Below are 20,906 nucleotides of genomic sequence, written 5' to 3'. Positions count from 1 at the left end.
TGCTCTGGGCAAAATGCTGAAAAAGGAGATGCTTAATTTAGGCAACTTCTTTATTTTAACCTCTGCTAGTCTGATACCCATCAGTTCCTGGGAGTCATCATCCAACATGAGGCCCTCTTTCAGCTTTGGTCAGCTGGCAGACTGATCTTTCCATATTTTCCTTTCCCCAAGTTTTGAAACACCTGCTAAATTCATGCAATATCTCTTGTGGTCTTCTGAGTCCACGCTTTATGCACAGCCTTCAGGCCATGGCACTTTTTTTTAATTTTAAGATTTTATTTATTTGACAGAGAGGAGGGGGGATGGAACATAAGCAGGGGGAGTGGAAGAGGGAGAAGTAGACAGCCAGATGAGGCCCTTGATCCCAGGACCCTGGGATCATGACCCAAGCAAAAGGCAAATGCCTAACAACTGAGCCACCCAGGTGCCCCATGGACCATGGCACTTTTTACTTTAGCTGCCAGGTATGGTCATGTTCTTACTCTCTCCTGTATATTGCACGAAGTAGAAAACGATGAGTGCAAATTGAAGTGTGATCCATGCTGAGTAGTCATGTTTGGGAGAAATGGGATATAAACTCTTTTTAAAAAATATTTTATTTATTTATTTGAGTGAGGGAGCAAGATAAAGAGAGAGAGTGAGCAAGAGGGAGAGCACAAGCCAGGGGCAGGGGGCGAGGCAGAGGGAGAAGCAGACGTCCCATTGAGCAGAGAACCCGACATGGGGCTGGATCCAGGATCCTGGGATCATGACTTGAGCCGAAGGCAGACGCTTAACCGATGGAGCCACCCAGGCACCCCGGGATATAAACTCTTTAATCAGGGTTCAAGAAATTTTCTGAAGCCCTACCTTTATTTTTTTAATTTTTTCCCCACTTCTTTACAGACTTGTCCCTGTAATTTTTAGCATTTATCAACACTGCCCAGCTTCCTCTCCTAGGAGGTGATGGCATTTTTAGGAGAATATAGACCAAGAAAAGTTTTCCTCACCATGCATTTCCAGGGTCTGAAAATAGTTAAAACACACTTGGTTAACCATTTAACTAGTGTGTTCTTCTGGAACAGAAAGACATTTGAGCAGAGGCCACTCCTCAAATAGAAACAGATGTCACAATGGACAATAAGCTTAGACATGACTTACCCTTTCCAGCCCCCATGGACTCTTTCCCTACCCAATCTAGGGAATATAGACCCAAGTGCAACCACGCAATTAGTCCGGAAGGGCTCTTTCAAGTGTATCCTAATACCATGGATTTACTTTTTTTAAGATAGAGGGGAGGGCAGGATCATATAACTGGTAAGAGTTAAAGGTTATCATCAAGAGTCAGCAAGGATTATAGCTAGCAGCGTTTCTGGGTACTCAGCATCAGTGAGGTGGAGAGAAGTGAGAGAGGCATCCTCAACCTCTTTGAAAGTTGAACTTGCCATTTTGAAATATTCTTCCAGTAACTGACTTGCATCCTAGGTAAGTGGCTATGATATAATGCAATGGACAGATACTTCAAAGTTTTCGGTAAATTCAGCAATGGTAATTGATTTTTTTAAAGCATTAAATGCCCACATTAAGGTAATTTACTAATAGAAAATTAAAAAAAAAATTAAAGGTAAGAAAAGGCGAGGGGACAAGAACAGGAAAACAGAAGTAGGGAGAAGAGAGGCTGGGTTAGCCGAAAAGAAACTGTTTGGGCAGGATGTGGAGGCAGCCACCAATAACTGCTTCAGGTGCCACCAGTGGATTCATATCCTGGGCCCCCTGAGCTTCATGCCCATTAGTGAAACCCAACAGGGGGATTTGTCTGACAAGCAGCAATAAAACTAAAGCTGCTGTCTGCATTAGCACTAAACTACCCATGACGTGGAGTTACAGTGTCTGCGGCAGGCTTGCTACTCTATCACGTTCCTACACTGGCTCCTCATCAGAAACAGCTGTTAGAAAAATCAGATTCCTGGGGTCTATTTCAGACCTAATGAATCCCATGTCCCGGCACCAGGGTTTTGTTCGCTTTTTGTTTTGATTTTTAAACTCCCCGGGACTGACGGATAGTTTTTTCCTCGCTTTTCTGAAAAATGCTTCAGGAACGGGATACTTCTTTTAAGACATCATAATTTAAACAAGTTTTATAAAAATCCCCAAAGGCGAGAATACCTACGATCCTGACGGTATTTCATCCCACTTATTCGCTTCTTCATGACTTAGTTATCTCTTCGAAGGGGATGCATTTCCCCCTGTGGGTCGGATTTTTGCATTGCAGCGGCAGATCCGTATAGAGATGGGGAGAATTGAGATAAGCACCCTATAGCTCTCCAGTCAACGAATATTGAGTGTCTTGGGGTGAATAGGCGAGGCCCAGCCTTCAAGAATTGGGAGGCTGCAGAGCGGCTGTTGTTGACTGTACGATAGAGAGAGGTGAAGATGGAAAATGATAATGCGGTAGTGGGAGGATCGGGGACGAGACTGTTGCATTAGTTCACTGAACATCCTTGAGCAAGAGATACAACCATGAATAATCCGCAGCCCCTGGCCCCCAACAAGCCCCGTCACCGGGTGCCACATTCAACCGGAACCAGCCATTTACACTTCAGTGCGAACCGGGACAAGAGCCTTTTGCCCAGGGCTCGGAGAAGAGGGGCCCGAGCTCACAGTGCGGGCGGGGAGCGGTGAGGACTGGGTGGCTGTAACTCATCTAAGGGCCGGTTCCCACCCCCGGACCTCCGGGCCACGACCGCAGCCTCTCCGCAGTCACCTCCTCCCACCCCGCCTACCAGCTCCCACCCCGCCCCACCGGCTCCCACCTCCCCGCGCTTGTGGCTGCTACTGCCTCTTCGCCTGAACTCCGGGCCCGCGGGCGGCGCACGCGCAGACCCTTCGCGCCAGCGCCTCAGGCCCCGCCCCCACGCGCGCCTCGCCGGATGTTTGGCATCACCATGGAGCTTCGCGAGGCCGGTGGACGCGGCTCGTCGCTCGGGCAACCGGGAAGGCCAACGCTCGACCCAGGTGGTGGCAGCAAAAGCGGCCGCGATGGTGTCCAACCCTGTGCATGGGCTGCCCTTTCTCCCGGGCATGTCCTTTAAGGACTCCACGGTGAGGACCCCACCCCCTGGCGGCCTCGCAGGGCTCGCCCCTTGGTGCACCTGCCTTCTCCTCCACCCAGAATTGCTCTCTCCCTTCAGACCCGTCCTCTGCCCTCAACTTTTCTCTGTCCGCCACCACAGTTCCGTCGTCCTCCCCATCCAGGCTCATCCTCTCTCTCCCATCCTTGGCTCTCCGCTCCATCCTCTCTAGTTTTTTCACTCCAGCCAGGCATTTATTGGTCTCCGTTCTCGTCGTCCTCGCCCCTTCTTCCTCTTGCCCTGCTCTTTCAGCCCCTGCCTCTTCCTCTAGATCTCTGTTTTACCCCCCCTTTCCTCCCAAGCTCTGGCTAGGTCCCCCCCCCCCAAGCTCGCTCTAAGAAGCTCCCTTCTTAGCCGCCCTCAGTCCCCCAGCCTAGCCTCTTCACCCACTCAGCCTCCCTACATCTTGGTCCTCCTTCCCACAGCCCCATCCTGCCCATCTCCCAGGCACATCGTTCCCGCTCGCCTCCTTCGCCTTCCTTATCCTGGACCCACTAATCTAAGCCCCTCCCAGCTCCGTTTCCTGTCTCATACATATCATTTCCACTCATTCTCTCCTTTCCACCAGGTTCTTTTACCCGGTCTCCGCTCTCCTCATTTATGCTCCTACCTAGCCCCTCCCCCTTTCCGTTTAGCACTTCCGACTTTTCTACAACTTAGTCCCACCTCCCCCCGACCTGTTCTATCTTCTTTCTCAATTGCTGTTTCTCCAAAAGTTACTTTCAACACTTGCCTATCTTCCTCCCAAACCATCCCTCCCTGCTTTACAGGAGATAATTCCATTCCAATCCTTTCATTCACAATTGATAAGCTGTTTTTTTTTTTCTTCCTTCCTCTACTCCTATTCTTTTCTGACATTTTAATGAAATATTCCTGATTTGATTATTTTGCTCCTTCCCTACTTTAATTGTTTTGTGTTCTGTAGACAAAATTGAAGAGGAAAAAAAAAAACAACTTTTTTTCCCCTTCTGACATGGCTTAGCCCTTGACAAAATTATTTGTATTTGTTTTGATTTTAACCTGGTTACAGAAATATGTTTGAAGATCAGTGTTGAGATTCAGTAAACTATCATAGATAAGGTAATAATAATTTGTATTTGTATAGTTTAATAATTTTTTTTTAAAGATTTTATTTATTTATTTGACAGAGAGATCACAAGTAGATGGAGAGGCAGGCAGAGAGAGAGAGAGAGAGAGAGGGAAGCAGGCTCCCTGCTGAGCAGAGAGCCCGATGCGGGACTCGATCCCAGGACCCTGAGATCATGACCTGAGCCGAAGGCAGCGGCTTAACCCACTGAGCCACCCAGGCGCCCCTGTATAGTTTAATAATTTAAGCTAAAAGCTCCTTTCCATGGGTATGAAGGTAAGATAAAATATGTAGTCCATTTATTTTCTTTGGGAGAATGAAGTTGAAATTTTGGTGAGAGAGTCTGGATTCTGAGCAGCTTCTTTATAATTATCCCTGCATTAAGACACAGCATCATAGGGATCCTGGGTGGCTCAGTGGGTTAAGCCGCTGCCTTCAGCTCAGGTCATGATCTCAGGGTCCTGGGATCGAATCCTGCATCGGGCTCTCTGCTCAGCAGGGAGCCTGCTTCCCTCTCTCTCTCTCTGACTGCCTCTCTGTCTACTTGTGATCTCTCTCTGTCAAATAAATAAATAAAATCTTTAAAAAAAAAAAGACACAGCATCATAGAGCTTTTCCTTCAGTGGACTTTTCCGTTCTATGTAAGTTAGAAAGTGTAGGCACATCCCTGCCCTATGCAGGAGCAGCCTCAGCGTTGGTGTTGGTGAGTGTGGGTTACCAACAGGAGGGGTGAGTCGATTTGGGGGATTACACAGATGCGGACTGGAGGTCCCAGGCTCTGAGAATGTACATTGCTGTACTTCATATAACATGAACTGTGCCTTGGACTTACTTTCTATTTTAAATAGACTGTCCAAGTGTCAACCTTTTGCCTTATTTGAAATTTGGAAAACATGGTCACTATCTTTATTTAGCACTGAAGAACTAGATGTGTGTAACTCTCAAAGCATTCAGAGAATGAACCATAATGACTAAGAGGGATGGGGAAGCTACCCAGTCTCTGGTATTTTGTTAGACTAGCCTGAACAGAATGAAATTTGTAATATTTTCTCCCTTTCCCTAGGTTGCCTTGTCATTTTGTTGACTATTTCCTTTGCTATACGGAAGCTTTTTTAATTTTATGTAGCTCCACTTGTTTATTTTTGCTTCTGCTGACTATGCTTTTGGTATTATATCTAGAAGTCCTTGTCAAAACCAATGTCAGGGAGCTTTTCTCCTTTTCTCCTTCAAGGAGTTTTACAGTTCCAGGTCTTATGTTTAAGTCTTCAATCACTTTGAGTTAATTTTTGTGAGTTCTATAAAATAGGGATCTGATTTCATTCTTTCGTGGGGATACCCAGTTTTCCCAGCCACTTACTGAAGAGACTGTCCTGTCCCCAGTGTGTGTTCTTGGTACCCTTGTCAAAGATAGTTGACCATATATGCACGAGCTTATTTCTGGGCTCTATTCTGTTCCATTGGCTTATGTGTCTCTTTTTAAAAATTTTTTAATTTTTTATAAACATATAATGTATTATTAGCCCCAGGGGTACAGGTCTGTGAATTGCCAGGTTTACACACTTCACAGCACTCACCATATATGTGTCTCTTTTTATGCCAGTACCAGGTAGTTTTGATTATTGTAGCTTTGTAATGATACATGCTTGAAATTAGAAAGTGTGATGCCTCCAGCTTTGTTGTTCTTTCTCAAGGCCTCTTTGGCTATTTGGGTTTTTTTTGTGGTTCCATGCAAATTTTAGGATTGTTTTTTCTATTTCTGTGAAACATGCCATTGAAATTTTGATAAGGATCGCATTGAATTTGTAGATCACTTTGGAGAGTGTGGACATTTAAACAGTTTTTAATTCTTCCAGTGCAAGAACACAAGATATCTTTTCATTTGTTTGTGCCTTCTTTAATTTCTTTCATTAGTGTCTTATAGTTTTCAGTGTATAGGTTTTTCATGTTCTTAAATTTATTCCTATTTTATTGTTTTTGTGCTATTGTAAATGGAATTGTTTTCTTAATTTCAATTTCAGATAGTTCATTGTTAGTGTATAGGAACACAATTTTTCTCTGTATATTGATTTTGTATCCTGCAACTTTACTGAATTCATTGATTAGTTCTAACAGTTTTCTGGTGGAGTCTTTAGGGGTTTTGAATGTAAGACCATGTCATCTTTATACAAAGAGGGTTTTACTTCTTCCTTTCCTAACTGGATGCCTCTTACTTCTTTCTGTTGCCTGATTGCTCTGGCCAAGACTTCTAGTTCTATGGTGAATAGGAATGGTAAGAGTGGACACCCTTGTCTTGTCCCTGATCTTAGAGGAAAAGTTTTTTGTTTTTTTTTAAGATTTTATTTATTTATTTGTCAGAGACAGAGGGAGAGAGAGCGAGCGAGCACAGGCAGACAGAGGCAGAGGGAGAAGCAGGCTCCCTGCCGAGCAAGGAGCCCGATGTGGGATTCGATCCCAGGACGCTGGGATCATGACTGGAGCCGAAGGCAGCCGCTTAACCAACTGAGCCACCCAGGCGTCCCTTAGAGGAAAAGTTTTCACCATCAAGTTTGATATTAGCTATGGACTTGTCACATACGGCATTTACTATGTTAAGGTATGTTCCTTCCATACTCCGTTTGTCAGATTTTTATTATGAATGGATGTTTTGTCAAACACTTTTTCTTCATCTATTGAGATGATCTTTTGATTTTTATCTTTCATTCTCTTAATGTGTTGTATAACAAGTACTGATGTGTATATGTTGAATCATCTTTGCATCTCAGGAATACTACTTCGTTATGGTGTATAATCCTTTTAATGAGATGTTGAATGTGGTTTGCTAACATTTTTTGTTATTTTTTTGCATCTATATTTATCAAGGATATTGGTCTGTAACTTTCTTTTCATATAGTATCCTTATCTGGTGTTGATATCAGGGAGATCTTTCTCATTCCTTAATGCATGCATTTATCACTATAAAATTCTCTATTGGGACACCTGGGTGTCTTGGTTGGTCGGGTATCTGACTTTTGGTTTTGGCTTGGGTCATAATCTCAGGGTCGTGGGATTGAGCCCTGTGTCGGGTGCTGCCCTGGGCAGGGAGCCTTCTTGGGATTCTCTCTCTCTCTTAGTGCCCCACCTCCCACCCCCACAGCTCGCTCTCTCTCTCTCTTGCTGTCCAAAAAAAAAAAAAAAAAAAAAAAAACCCAACCAAAAAAAACCAAAATACACACACACACCCCCTATTAAACTGCTTTTGCAGGTTCCCAAAGGTTTACATATGTTATGCTTCTATTTTCATTTGTTTCAAGATACTTTTTGATTTCCGTTTTGATTTCTTCTTTGACCCACTGGTTGTACAAGAGGGTGTTATTTGATTTCTACATATTTGTGAATTTTTCAGTTTTCTTCTTGTTACTGATTTCTAGTTTCATACCATTGTGGTGCAAAAGCATAGTAGGTATGATTTCAATCTGCTAAGACTTGTTTTGTCACCTTTCATATAACCTATCCTGGAGAATGTTTGTAGACTTTAGAAGAATGTGTATTTTGGGGATGGTGGATAGATTTTTTTTTTATGTTTGTTTGGTCTAAAGTATAATTGAAATCCAGCCTTTCCTTGTTCATTTCCTATCTGATTTAGTCATCTGTTGAAATCCCTCACTATTATTGTCTTGTTGGCTATTTCTTCCTTCAGATCTATTAGTATCTGCTTTGATGTGGGATACATATATATTTATGATCATTATATCTTTTTCACTCTGTTTGTTTTATTTTAATTCCTGCATAATTAACATACAATTTTGTATTAGTTTCAGGTGGTTGTTATATCTTCTTGATAAATTGATCCCCTTATCGTTATATAATGACCATCCGTGTTTCTTGTTAGCATTTTGTGGCTTAAAGTCTATTTTGTTTGCTCTAAGTATAGTTACCCATGTTCTCTTTTGGTTTCTACTTGCATGGATTATCTTTTTCCATCCCTTCACTTTCAGTTTATGAGTGTGCTTCAAGCCAAAACAAGTTTCTTATAGTATGGGGCAACATATAGTTGGATCTTGTGGGTTTTTTTTTTTTAAATCATCCAGCTTTTTGCCTTTGGATTAGAAAATTCAATTCATTCATGTTTAGAGTAACTATTGATAGGTAAGGATTTACTAATGCCATTTTTTTAAAAGATTTTATTTATTTGTCAGAGCACAAGCAGGGGGAGCAGCAGGCACAGCAAGAGGCAAGGAAAGGGAGAAGCAGGTGCCCTGCTGAGCAGGCAGCCTGACATGGTACTTGATCCCAGGACCCAGGGATCATGACCGAAGCCGAAGGCAGACGCCTAACCAACTGAGCCACGTGGGCATCCCTACCACTTTAAGTTTTCTGGCTGTTTTGTAGTTCCCTTGTTCCTTTCTTCCTGTCATGCTGTCTTCCTTTGTGAATTGATGATTAGTCATAGTAGTATCTTTGATTTCTTTCTCATTTTTTTGTGAAGCTGCTGTAGATTTTTGCTTTGTGGTTAGCATGAGACTCACATGAAACATATGTAACAATCTACACTGTTAGCAGTTCAGCCTTGATCACATATAAACACCCTATTCTTATCCTTATATCTCCTTTCACTTTATGTTTTTTGATGTCACCATTTACATCTTTTTATGTTTTGCATCCACTAACAGATTATTGGAGCTAGAGAGGTTTTCAATACTTTTCCTTTTATCTTTGTACTAGAATGAAGAAGTGAACACATCACTGTGTTACAGTATTAGGGTATTCTGAATCTGACTATATGCTCACCTTTATCCATGTGTTGTGTATTTTCATGTTACTAATTAATGCCTTTTTGTTTCAGCTTGAAGAACTTCTTTCAGCATTCCTCATAAGGCAGGTTTAGTGGCAATGAATCCTCTCTTTGTTTATTAGGGAATATCTTTATCTTGCCTTCCTTTCTGAAGCACATTTTTTCTGGGTAAAATATCCTGGGTTGGCAGTTTCTTTTACCACTTAGAATGGATGATCCCATTCTCTCCTGGCCTGCAAGATCTCTGGTGAGTAATCTGATCATTTATAGAAGTTCCTTTGTATGAGTTTCTTTCTTTACTGCTTTTGAAATTCTCTCTTTGTCTTTGATTTTAGACCACTTTATTATCATGTGTCTTGGAGAAGATAATTTAGATTGAAATTATGAGTACCGATAACTTCACAAACTTGAGTGTCCAAATCTCTACCCAGGTTTGAGAAGTTCTCAAACATTATTTCTTTAAATAAGCTTTCTATCTCTTTCTGTCTTTTCCTTCTAGAAAAGGATATAGTGATACATACGTGATTTTTCTTGTTGGTATCCCATAAGTCCCATAGGCTTTCTTCATTCCTTTTCACTCTCTTTTTTTTTTCTCCTCTGATTTGTTAACTTCAAGTTATTTGTCTTCTAGCTTACAGATTCTTTTTTCTGCTTGTTCAAATCTTCTTTTGAAGTTATAGTTGAATTCCTCAGTTCAGTCCTGGTGTTCTTCAGCTCCAGAATTTCCATTTGGCTCTTTTTTATGTTTTCTACGTCTTTGTAGAATTTCTCACTTTGTTCCTTTATTGTTTTCCTGATATCATTAAATTGCCCATCTCTGTTCTTTCGTAGGTCTCTGAGCATCTTTAGGAGAATTTTGAATTTTTTTCATTAGGCAGTTCCTGGTTCTTCATTTCTTTGGGACAAGTTGTTATAAGTGGTGGAATCATGTTTCCCTGGTTCTTCATGATCCCTGTATCTTGCATAGGTGTCTTCACATAAAGAAGCAGCTACCTCGTCCAGACTTTATGGACTGACTTTGGCATGGGATGATTTTCACCTGTAGGTGGAGGCATGCTGAAGCTTGCTGTGTTCCTGGGCCTAGTGGTATAGGACTCCAAGGGCAGAGCTATATGGTACTGGGTTCATGTTTAGGGGGCATGAGTCTCTCTGGCCCAGGCCACTGGGGTCTATGGCACTGACAACTGTGTGGCCCTTGACAGGTGCTCCAGGGTGTGTATAGTGGCTACAAGGGCTGTTGGGGTCTTTGGCAATCTCCAGGTCCAGCAGCTAGGGAGCAGGGCAAGCAGCAGTGGTGACTGGAGTAGGTAGGGTTACACATAATTGGCTGTAGGGTGCCAATTGGCCAACTGGTGCCTATGTAATGGCAGGGGCCATTGGCAGACATACACAGAGTGGTGGGAAGCAGAGAAGGCAAAGGACAGGGCCAACTATGAGCCCACTGGCAGGAGGCCCTGGTTTGGCTGCACACTCTCCCCCCAACATGCACACTTCAGTGGAGGCCTGTGATGAGGGTTGGGCTGTGTGCAGATGCACGGCTGGAGGGGCTAGTTCCAAGTGCATGAACGGGGGAGGGGTCAGCCAGAGGGTGTCTGTGCTGGCATCTTGCACTCCAGCAGCTGCAGAGGCCTGAGCTGGCTGCCGGTGTGGTTCCCAGGCTCTGGTGGGGATATGGGGAGGGGAGGGAGGGGAAGGGGCTCTGATGCCTGGAATCATGAATGCCTCTGGGATGAAAGCTGATGAAATCTGCAGAAGGTACCCGTGGCTGCGACTATCCTGGCCCTTGGCTTTGGGTCAGTGGTAAGATCTGCTGGGTTTATCTGCGGAGCAGGTGTCTGCACACCATGGTCACTCCCACTGAGGGGCTGCTGCCAGTAGCCCTTACTTTTGCTTCCGTGTTCCTAGCTGGCCTTATACTCTTCAGCTTTGCTGGTCTAGATGGGAGGAAACTGATATGGGATCTTCGTGGACTGCCCCAAAAGACTAGAGAAGCTAGTTGCTCTTCTATCCTGGCCAGGGGACCTCTTTCTGGCCAGGCAGTTCCCTCTTGACACTGAGCAATGCTGGCTTGGAGGATGAGGTGATGCGGGCAAAATGAAGTCTTCCTTCTCCTTCTCTAGTTATTCTCAGGTTTTTTGTTCCACTGTGTTCCTAAAACCTCCTAACTGAACTCCAAATCTCTTCCAGAGCTGCTTTTTGTCTATGGATAACCATCTAATTGTTGATCTTTATGGAGGGGTAGGGAGGCTGGGGTGTTGTGTGTTACCATTTTGGTCTCTCCTTTGCCTTCAAAAATATTTCTTTTACACTTCCTTCTTTTTTTATTTAATCTTTTGGTTTTTTTTTTTTTCAATTGCCAAAAAAAGCTCATTATAAAAAAATCAACATAATTCAGAAATAATACAGAGAACATTATCCAAATCCAGTTTCTTTTTGTGTACATGTTTACATGCTTCTAATTATAGTATACATATAATTTAAAAAAATTTTTTAAAGATTTTATTTATTTATTTGAGACAGAGAGAGAGCACAAGTGGGGAGGAGGATCAGAGGGAAAGGGGGAAGTAGACTCCCCACTGAGCAGGGAGACTGAGGTGGGGCTCTTTCCCAGGACCATAAGATCGTGACCTGAGCTGAAGGCAATTGCTTAACCAGCTAGGCCACCAGGCACCCTATAGTATACATATAATTTTATATGCTGCTCTTTTTGGCTTATTAAATCACAAACATTTTTCACAGATTGCCACGTGGTCTTTAAAACCAATATTTTAATGGCTGCATCATAGTTCATAAAGTGAGTTTTCCGTTATTAACTCATATGTGTGCCTTTTATATTGTTTCCAGTGTTTTACTCTTATAATTAACATTATAATGGTCGGCTTTAGGCATATTGTTCTTTGCCATAAGTTGGATTATATTTTTAAAATAAAGGATCAAGGGTAGAATTATTGAGTTCAAGGCTTTAAATATATAATACTTGCTTTCCAAAGAGTTATATGAATGTATCTGTGTTACTATAACAAGAAGGGCCTTTTATTTTGAGTAAAAATTCATTTCATAGAGTCAGATCTTCTAGGTTCCATGGTTTCTGAATAGTAGATAAGATTAAAAACATAGAATTAAGTGGAAGATTAAGAGTATAGGTAAGGCAATATTTTAGTTTCTAATGAAATGTGAGCTGGTAATTAAATTGGGCATTCTGGAACATGACTTTAAGTTTTATTTTAAGCTCAGGCTGCTGCTTTTCTCCTTGTTCCTGACCAGGTGTTTAGCCTAAAATATTAGAAGCCTCTGGTATAGGTAAGCTTTTTGATACAAGGTTTGTGATGTTTATAAGGTTTAAGTTATGATGTTTCTGAAAGTTAGCTCTTTTACCTAACACATATTCATAAAATATTATTAATGAAACACTTCTTTTGTTCTTCAGAAAACAGCATTTCATAGAAGCCAGACGCTGGGCTACAGGAATGGCTATGCAGTTGTTCGACGTCCAACAGTTGGGATAGGTGGGGAGCGGCTCCAGGTCAACCAGCTGTCCCAGGCTGAGCTGGATGAGTTGGCCAGCAAGGCACCAATTTTAACTTATGGCCAACCTAAGCAGGCCCCACCTGCACAATTTATTCCTGCACATGTGGCTTTTGACAAAAAGGTATCATCTGGGATTTCAGGGTACCCTTGAATTCAGATCTCTGAGAGCCAACTGTTTGCAGAAAAGTCAACAGCAAACCACAGGTTTTCCAGAGGGCTCTGAGGAGAAAATTGTTCAAATGCCTCAACCTTTAGTCATAGACAGCTGAACTCAGGATTGAAAGAGGCTTTCTTTAGTCAGGAAGCTTATTACAGAAAATAATTCCCTGTAGACTAATCTGAAATATTTTCCAAATACAGTTAAAGAAAAGTTGGATGAAGTCTGAATTCTTGAGTTCGTATTGCTCCACATTTACCTGCTCTGTGCTGTCTACTTTTTGGAAGTCTTATTGGTACTGATGGCACATTCTTAGCCTTTGTGAAATGCAAAATGTCATCATGGTAACAACTCCATCTTTTGTCAGTTTTCGCCAGGCTGTCTCGATAAGTTTTTATTTTTCAGGGAATGTTTTAGGCTTAGCATAATATAACCAGAGGGTACTGTAACATTTTCATTTCTGTCTCATTTACCCTTACACTTTTGTAATGTGAGCTATTTTATTTCCATCTGTTGACATTTCCATATCATCCCCAATTTTCCTTGTCAGTGAGCCTCCTCTTTAAATTAAGGTGAGGTAGTCCTAACCCTGTCCATACAACAGAATCCCTAGTGGGACTTTTAAGAAACTGAGATGTCACCCTAACCCTCATCGATCTTAATCTCCGGATGATTTTTATGTATAACTGAGACTGAAAATGAATGACCAGATTTTACAAGTTAAGTCTCCTAATTTACTCCTAGCCTGTTTTCTTTCTGTCTTTTTGGGCCTTTTTTCCATTTTATTCTTTTTGTTAAATGTCTATACAGTGTTCATCTAGCTAGTCAACTTTAATTGAGTACCTATTGAAACTAGAGGCTGGAAGATAGAAAATAACCTGGTGGTGGAATTATACCATTTACATTCATAATCCCTTAGTTTAAAAAAATTTTTTAAATGTCTCAGCCAGAATCCATATCATCCGCCTTTCCCCATCTCAGTGAACTCCTCTGTTAGGAACACATTCATATATCCATTCAGTTGCTGAACCTGAACAGTATCAGGTATATGGTTGGGTATTTCTTTACCTTTTTCTTATTTCTCTGTGAGTCTACAAATAGTTTCAGCCCCACTTGTGCCCCTAACCCTGAGTTTGACCTCAGGCGAGTCAATCTACCACTCTGAGTCTCTGTTTGTAAAATGAGGAAGGTTCAATTAGCTGATAATTTCTGGCTCTCGTGTTTTATATATTTATATATCTGTGGCTCAAGCGCAGACCATTTCACGCATGAATTAGTGATCATGTCTCCATTTCAGTACTTTGCAGTCAATCTAAAATGTTACCTGAAACTGATATTTTGTCTTTTGCTTTTACTATATTAGCTTTCTCCTTTAAACATTCCACTCCATTCATGCATTTCACCTTTTTTTAGGAGTTTTAAGGTTTTATTCCATTATATGCATATTTTACCTATGCCGTTGCCCGATCTCTTTTGGTTTTTAATCTTGTTTTTCCACAGTAGACACTAACCCTTTTTAGCAACAGCACTCATGTATAAAATTATGCATCTTCCCATTCATCAAGCCATATTTGTTTTCACTAAACGGTCTTCTTGTTCCAGTGAAGGTTTAAGTTCACACCCTTGTCTACCTACAACACCAATTCTAGTATTTTTCTCTTCAGGGGAGGAAATATTCAAAATAAAGTCAGGATAAAAGAAAGTTTTAAAATTAATCCCAAAGCTTGTCAACACAAGCTTTTGATATTTTTAAATGTTTTAAAATATGCAATAGAATGTGCCATTTTTACTCCCCACTGATGCTCCCCAGAGGTCCTAGGGTTTGCTCTATCTGTCATGTATATTTCTGAGTGCAGTGAGGGTGTGTTTACATGCCACCCAAAGAGTCTGTGCTGGATTGATGATTTGAGTCTCATTCATATGAATTCTCTAAGAATGAATATGTCATTAATATGCATTTACAGGGGACTCTCCTAAAGAAAATGGACTTGAGGCTTTGTTTTCATTTTGAAACCAAAGGTTATAGTTTTGTCCAAATTTTTGACTCTGCAGAAATTCTAAGATTTTTGACACAGAAGTGAAGCTAGTGGGGTTAAGGTCTTTAAGCCATCTCATCAAGGACCACATTACTAAGTAGTCTGTATGTAGTTTGAGTATCTAGAGCAGACATCAGCAAATTTTTCTGTGAAGGACCAAATAGTATATATTTGAGGCTTTGTAGCTGTCTTAGTCAACTTGAGCTGCCGTAATAAAATGCCATATACTGGTGCCTTACATAATAAAAATTAATTTTCTCATGCTGATTAAGTTTCTGGTAAGAGCTCTCTTCCTGGATTTAGATAGCTGCTTTCTTGCTATGTCCTCATGTGGCCTTTCCTCAGGGTGGGTCTGCTGAGAGATAGGTCTTCCTCTCCTTACAAAGCCACCAATTCATTTGGTTCAGGGCCCCACTGTTGGGACCTCACTTAAGCTTAATCACTCCCTAAAGACTTTGTCTCCAGGTACAGTCGTATTAAGGGTTAGGGCTTCCTCATACAAATTTTTGGGGGGAGGGAGACGAAATTCAGTCCATAGTAACAGCCCATGTGGTCTCTATCACACTCCTCAAACCTGCCCTTGTAATGGGAAAGCAGTCATTGGCAAATACCTGCTAATTATTTACATAATTATTTGTGGGTACTGAAATTCAAATTTTATATCATTTTCATGTGTTGTGAGTTTTATTCTTTTGATTTTTTAAATAATTTAAATATGTAAATAAAACATTCTTAGATTGGCAGTCATATAAAATCAGTTGGGAGGGATAGATGGGTCCCATGGGGCAATGTTTAACACCCTTCAGTTTAGAAAATAGGAGTGATGAGTATTTATTCTCTCAGAGTGGTTCTCTTTAGAGGAAGGCACTGGACGTTTTTTGGATGAGAGACTAATGCAATGCCATTTTCCCCTTCCTTGTGTGTTATAGGTGCTGAAATTTGATGCCTACTTCCAAGAAGATGTTCCTATGTCAACTGAGGAACATTATAGGATTCGTCAAGTGAACATTTACTACTATCTGGAAGATGACAGCATGTCTGTCATGGAACCTGTTGTGGAAAACTCTGGGATCCTTCAAGGCAAGTTAATCAAACGCCAGCGGCTAACCAAGAATGACCAGGGAGACCATTACCATTGGAAAGACCTAAATCGAGGAATAAACATTACAATTTATGGCAAAACTTTCCGCATTGTTGACTGTGACCGATTCACACAGGTATAGTATACATTTCCGGAAATTGTCGTGTCTGAGGCATCATTCTAATTTACAGAAGGATATGTTTCATTTATAAGGGTAAGAGGGGGGCGCCTGGGTGGCTCAGCCAGTTAAGCATCTGCCTTGGGTTCAGGTCATGATCTTGGGGTCCTGGGATCCAGCCCTGTGTGGGACTCCCTGCTTGGTGGGCAGTCTGCTTGTCCCTTTCCCTCCCACCCCTGCTTGTGCTCTCTCCCTCTCAAATAAACAAATAAAATCTTTAAAAAAGAGAAGAAAAATATAAGGGTAAGAGGAGGACACTGGTAATCTGTCCTGTATGGATTATTATGTAGGTTAATGAGGTGTTTGTGTGTGCATTGCTGTGTGTCAACACAGTGTAGTGACATCACTTTTTTCACAATGATATGGATACATATCCATTCAAATAAAATTAAACTTGCACCATAGCTGAATTATTTGATAAGAAACCAGTTCCCATGCCAGTTCACGTGGAGAATAGGGGAGGTAACACCCTTGATGGGATAGAAATATGAAAGAGGAATTGGATGATTTATCTGAAGTTTGAGTTACAAAAGTAATATTACCTTTATTAGCAGATATGAGCCCAACACTTTTTGTGCAATTCATATTTTTCCTGTAAATCATATTTGCTATATTTGGGAGAAACTTGCTATCTAAAGATTTCTGGAAATAAAACAATTTTTAAAGGAGAATGCTTGTTTATATCAAGAAGAATTATTCATTTCCTCTATTTCATAAGTATAGATTTTTGATACATTTTTAAAAAGTTATGTGTGTATATATAGACTCAGGAGAATCCTTTCTTTAGCACAAAATGTAGGTATTAGAAAGTCAGTTCTGAATTTTCTGAATTTGTCTTAGTTTAAACAATTTCTAGAAGCAAAGATATGTTTCTGTGTATTTTGTGCCTTTAATCCCATGTTACCAAATGCCACATGTGATTAATCTTTACCACGCACTGAGTTCATGTGAATTCACTCATTTATGCTTTACATTTAATAATTTATTTAGCAAATACTTACTTGGTGCCTGCTCTGTGCCAGGCATGGTTCTAGGTGCCAAATACATAGGCTTGCCCTTATAAAGGCTATTACATTCTGGCTGGAGGAGACAAAAATAAGCAGACAAGTATGTAACATGTCAGATGCTGCTTAGAGCTACAGAAGAAACTAGAGCAGAGAAGAGGGAAGGGGAAGCAGAGGGAACTTCTGTGTAAAAAGGCTGGTCAGGAAGGCCTCACTGATAGGATGACAGATGAACAGGGCGCCTCGGTGGCTCAGTCATTAAGGTCTGCCTTTGGCTCAGGTCATGATCCCTGGCTTCTGGATCGAGCCTGCATTGGGCTCCCTGCTCAGCAGGAAGCCTGCCTCTCCCTCTCCCACTCCCCCTGCCTGTATTCCCTCTATTGCTGTGTCTCTCTCTGTCAAATAAATAAATTCTTTTTTTTTAAGATTTTATTTATTTATTTGACAGACAGAGATCACAAGTAGGCAGAGAGGCAGGCAGAGAGAGAGAGAGGAGGAAGCAGAAGCCCTGCTGAGCAGAGAGCCTGATGTGGGGCTCGATCCCAGGATCCTGGGATCATGACCTGAGCCGAAGGCAGAGGCTTTAACCCACTGAGCCACCCAGGCGCCCCCAAATAAATAAAATCTTAAAAAAAAAAAAGATGGCAGATGAACAGAGACCTCAAGGAAGTGAAGGAAGGAGCCCTGGCATCCGTGCCACCCCAAAGCAACAGTGAAAAACAGTGCAGAAGGTAGAGGTGCTCGACCATCTTTGGAAAAACAGATTTTTCTCTCTCATTTTTTAGGTTTTTGAGGTCCTTTTTTTCATAGGCAGTTTCAGAATTGTACCTATACTGAGGAATTATAAAATGTTATTTAAATTTCAGGTACTGTGATAATTTTTACAGTTGTCTCCTTATGAACAATTTGAATATCAGCAGTTCATTGCTGAGCAGTGAGTCAACTCTCCTAAAGAGAGACACTTAACCGGCTGAGTCACCCAGGTGCCCCAACTCTCGTTGTTGATGGTCCTTCTGTTCTAGGAAGTCACCACGAGCCCTTAATCATTAGCAACTACGGATCCCTCGCTCCTAGGAGAAATACGGAGTTAGGTTTCTATAACCTTCTTTAATTCGTGTTTCTGTTTAAAGATGCCATGTTTAAAATATTCTGTTGATTCATGAACATTAACTTATGGTGGCAGCGCTGGGGCTCATGCCTGAGGGGAGCGTAGCTCACACATGGACTTTCTCCTGAAGGAACGTTACGGCCACCTCTGTGTGTGAGTGTTGCTAAAAAGTACATAACATAAACGTGACCGCTAGATCTAGACTTTATTACCAGTAGTATAGCAGATGTGAATCCTACCCCACATATGCAGGCGTGTGGGAAATACTGTTTTGTGTTTTAAAAAATAAAACCTACTTGAGCTGCCATCCAACTGGGCTGCTGTTTCTGTTCACCCTCAGCTTTGCCCAAAATTCCAAGCCCTAAGAACAACAAGACGGCACACCCAGGCCTGCTGGGGTCATACAGGCAGGGTCCATAGGCTGGCTGTGAGCAAGGGCACCTCCTGGATGCTTTGATGCTAGGTCAGATACTGAGACCCCAAATGCCTGAGACTGATGTGCCTGACCAGCTGCCCATGTGCTCTGAGCATCCCTAAGCCCACGTGTGGGGTCTTGCTCTTCTGAGACCCATCAACTTGTGTCTGTTTTCTAGTCTGGGAGAATTTCCCCCTTTTTCTCTCCTTGCCTTCAAAGACATTCCCTTCTCTCCCGTCCTTTTGAGATACCTCAGAATAATCTCTTCAAAGAGTTTAGGCCTTTCCTAAGAGATAGGAAGAATAGTCAACTTCAGGAAGCCTCTGCATTCCTGCCCAAATCCCTAAGGTAAGGTTAAAAGAGGGCCTGGTCTGTTGAAAGCAACAGAAAAGAGTAAAAATCCCATTAAATACCTCAATCAATAATCCTGCTACACTAATACATCATTTCAAGGGAGAGGAGAATAGTGTTAGTCATTATCTCCAGCTCAGTAGTTTTAATAGACATTGAGATCACAGTGTTTTAATATTGAAAGATATTGGAGACTGTTCAGTGAAACTTTACTAAGGTTACAAGCTAGTTAGCAGCAGAGCTAATATTAGAACCCAAATATTTTGGTTCTGGGTCCTGTATATTTTCTACTGAATTGTCCAAAAGCACATGACACAATTCCCAAAAGAAACCCATATTTCAGATTAATTTCTAATTCCAGAATGTAAACAGATCCCATGCCATTGTTCTTTTCCGATTACTAAAAATTATACAGCTTATTGTCCTGCTTTTATGAAGAAGAAATACCAACGTGTATTAAAAGATATAGTTCCAGAAAATATTATATTTACTTATAATTAGCAAATCAAACAAGATCATGTTAAGTTCAGATGCTTTCCTTAACTTTATCTGGTGAGATTTGGGTATTTGGTTTGTCTCTCCTATTTTGCTATAGTTATTTTCTGGTCTAAAATAACCAGTGATTCTTTTCCTTCTTAGAGGCGGGTGGAGATGGGGACTTAATCAGATAATTGGTTTTGGTGAGTTGGAAAGTTGGGAATTTGATTTCAGCTTAACTTTGCCATTGTGTAGCTTGCCCCCATATCTGATATGAATTACATATTGTTTGAAACTGTGGTTGGGTTTCAGATGTGTGTATGTAAGCAACCTCAGGACTTACTCTGTTGTTGGGCATCTAACTAAATTTCATTGATCTAAATTCATATTTGGAGCCAGTTACCTAATTATTATCATGTCTTCCAGTTAACTTAGCATATTGCCTAGAAACTTTATAATATTTTTCAGTAATTACCAATTGTTATCTGCATCATAGTGTTGGGTCAGTTGGAGGCTTAGTGCAGCTAAGATTTGCCTAACACTGAAGCTAATGATTAATTTGGACAATGGCATAGAAATGATTATTATGCTTCTCTTTATACCATCAGTTATTACTTATAGAAGCTTCAAGAAAGATGATCATTATTACTTTTGCATGATGTAGGTATTTTTGGAAAGTCAAGGAATTGAATTAAATCCCCCGGAGAAGATGGCTCTTGATCCTTACACTGAACTCCGGAAACAGCCTCTTCGTAAGTATGTCACCCCATCGGATTTTGACCAACTGAAGCAGTTTCTCACCTTTGACAAACAAGTAAGTAACTAAGCATGTCAGTGGCTTTGCTCATCTCCAAATGTTATGCATGTTTATTAGCCAACTGTTCTGGTAGATGTGTGTTTTAAAACGTTACATCTGTAATTTAGCCATTTGGAGACAATGCTATCTTTCTGGTTTCATCCAGAGTCGGAGGTACAGGAATGTCCAAGTTTTGTATTAGAGACCGAGACTCAAAGATGTTATGGAGTTAAGTCCTAGGAGTTCCACCAAACTTTTCAATCTTAAAGCAATTCCTGAGCTATGTCTGCTTCCCACTTTACATTTCCAACTGACTGCTTCTTTTCCTAAATAGGAGTTCATTTTATAAGCTTCTTTGGGAAACCCTAACTGATTTATTGGGAAATTTCAAAGCTATTTCATATAGGTAGGTTTCTAATGATAAAATAGTAATTTCACAGAAATCCCATCGCAGCTGCTTTCTTGTTAAATTTTATATGAATGTCTGAGTACAGAGGAGTCTAGGTATTTTCCAGCTTTGTTCCAACCATCCTATCCTCCCCACTGTGGGGTGGTGTGTGGGGGCAGATTTGGTCTTCTCCTTTCTATACAAAAGATGGGGAGATCATCATCAGTGCTTCTTTGCTGCAGGTGTTCTCTCAGAAATGTAATTCCTTTTAGTTCAGAAAAATTTGCCTAGCACTAACATCTTCTTTTAAGGACATTCTATATATCAATCATATATCTGTTATTCTTTTGTCTTTAAAGATTGTGTTGTTGATACTGTTACTAGAAGAGGTATGTTGATGGATAAAAAGGACTTATTAA

General features: G+C 41.1%; 1 protein-coding gene across 1 annotated transcript in view; it reads left to right on the top strand.

Annotated features, from left to right (window-relative positions):
• The first annotated feature begins 2,977 nt into the window (after positions 1-2,977).
• Positions 2,978-20,906, top strand: part of EFHC1 (EF-hand domain containing 1) — a 59,551-nt gene continuing 41,622 nt past the window's right edge. The window contains exons 1-4 of the mRNA XM_032864536.1: positions 2,978-3,081; positions 12,396-12,617; positions 15,619-15,906; positions 19,968-20,117. Of these exons, the coding sequence (XP_032720427.1) occupies positions 3,019-3,081; positions 12,396-12,617; positions 15,619-15,906; positions 19,968-20,117 (723 nt within the window). The 5' untranslated portion in view covers positions 2,978-3,018. The remainder of the gene's footprint in view (positions 3,082-12,395; positions 12,618-15,618; positions 15,907-19,967; positions 20,118-20,906) is intronic.

This window comes from Lontra canadensis, unplaced genomic scaffold (assembly GCF_010015895.1).
Source record: "Lontra canadensis isolate GAN:19392208 unplaced genomic scaffold, GSC_riverotter_1.0 scaffold27, whole genome shotgun sequence".
Taxonomy (NCBI): domain Eukaryota; kingdom Metazoa; phylum Chordata; class Mammalia; order Carnivora; family Mustelidae; genus Lontra; species Lontra canadensis.
This window is presented reverse-complemented; position numbering and strand designations above follow the sequence as displayed.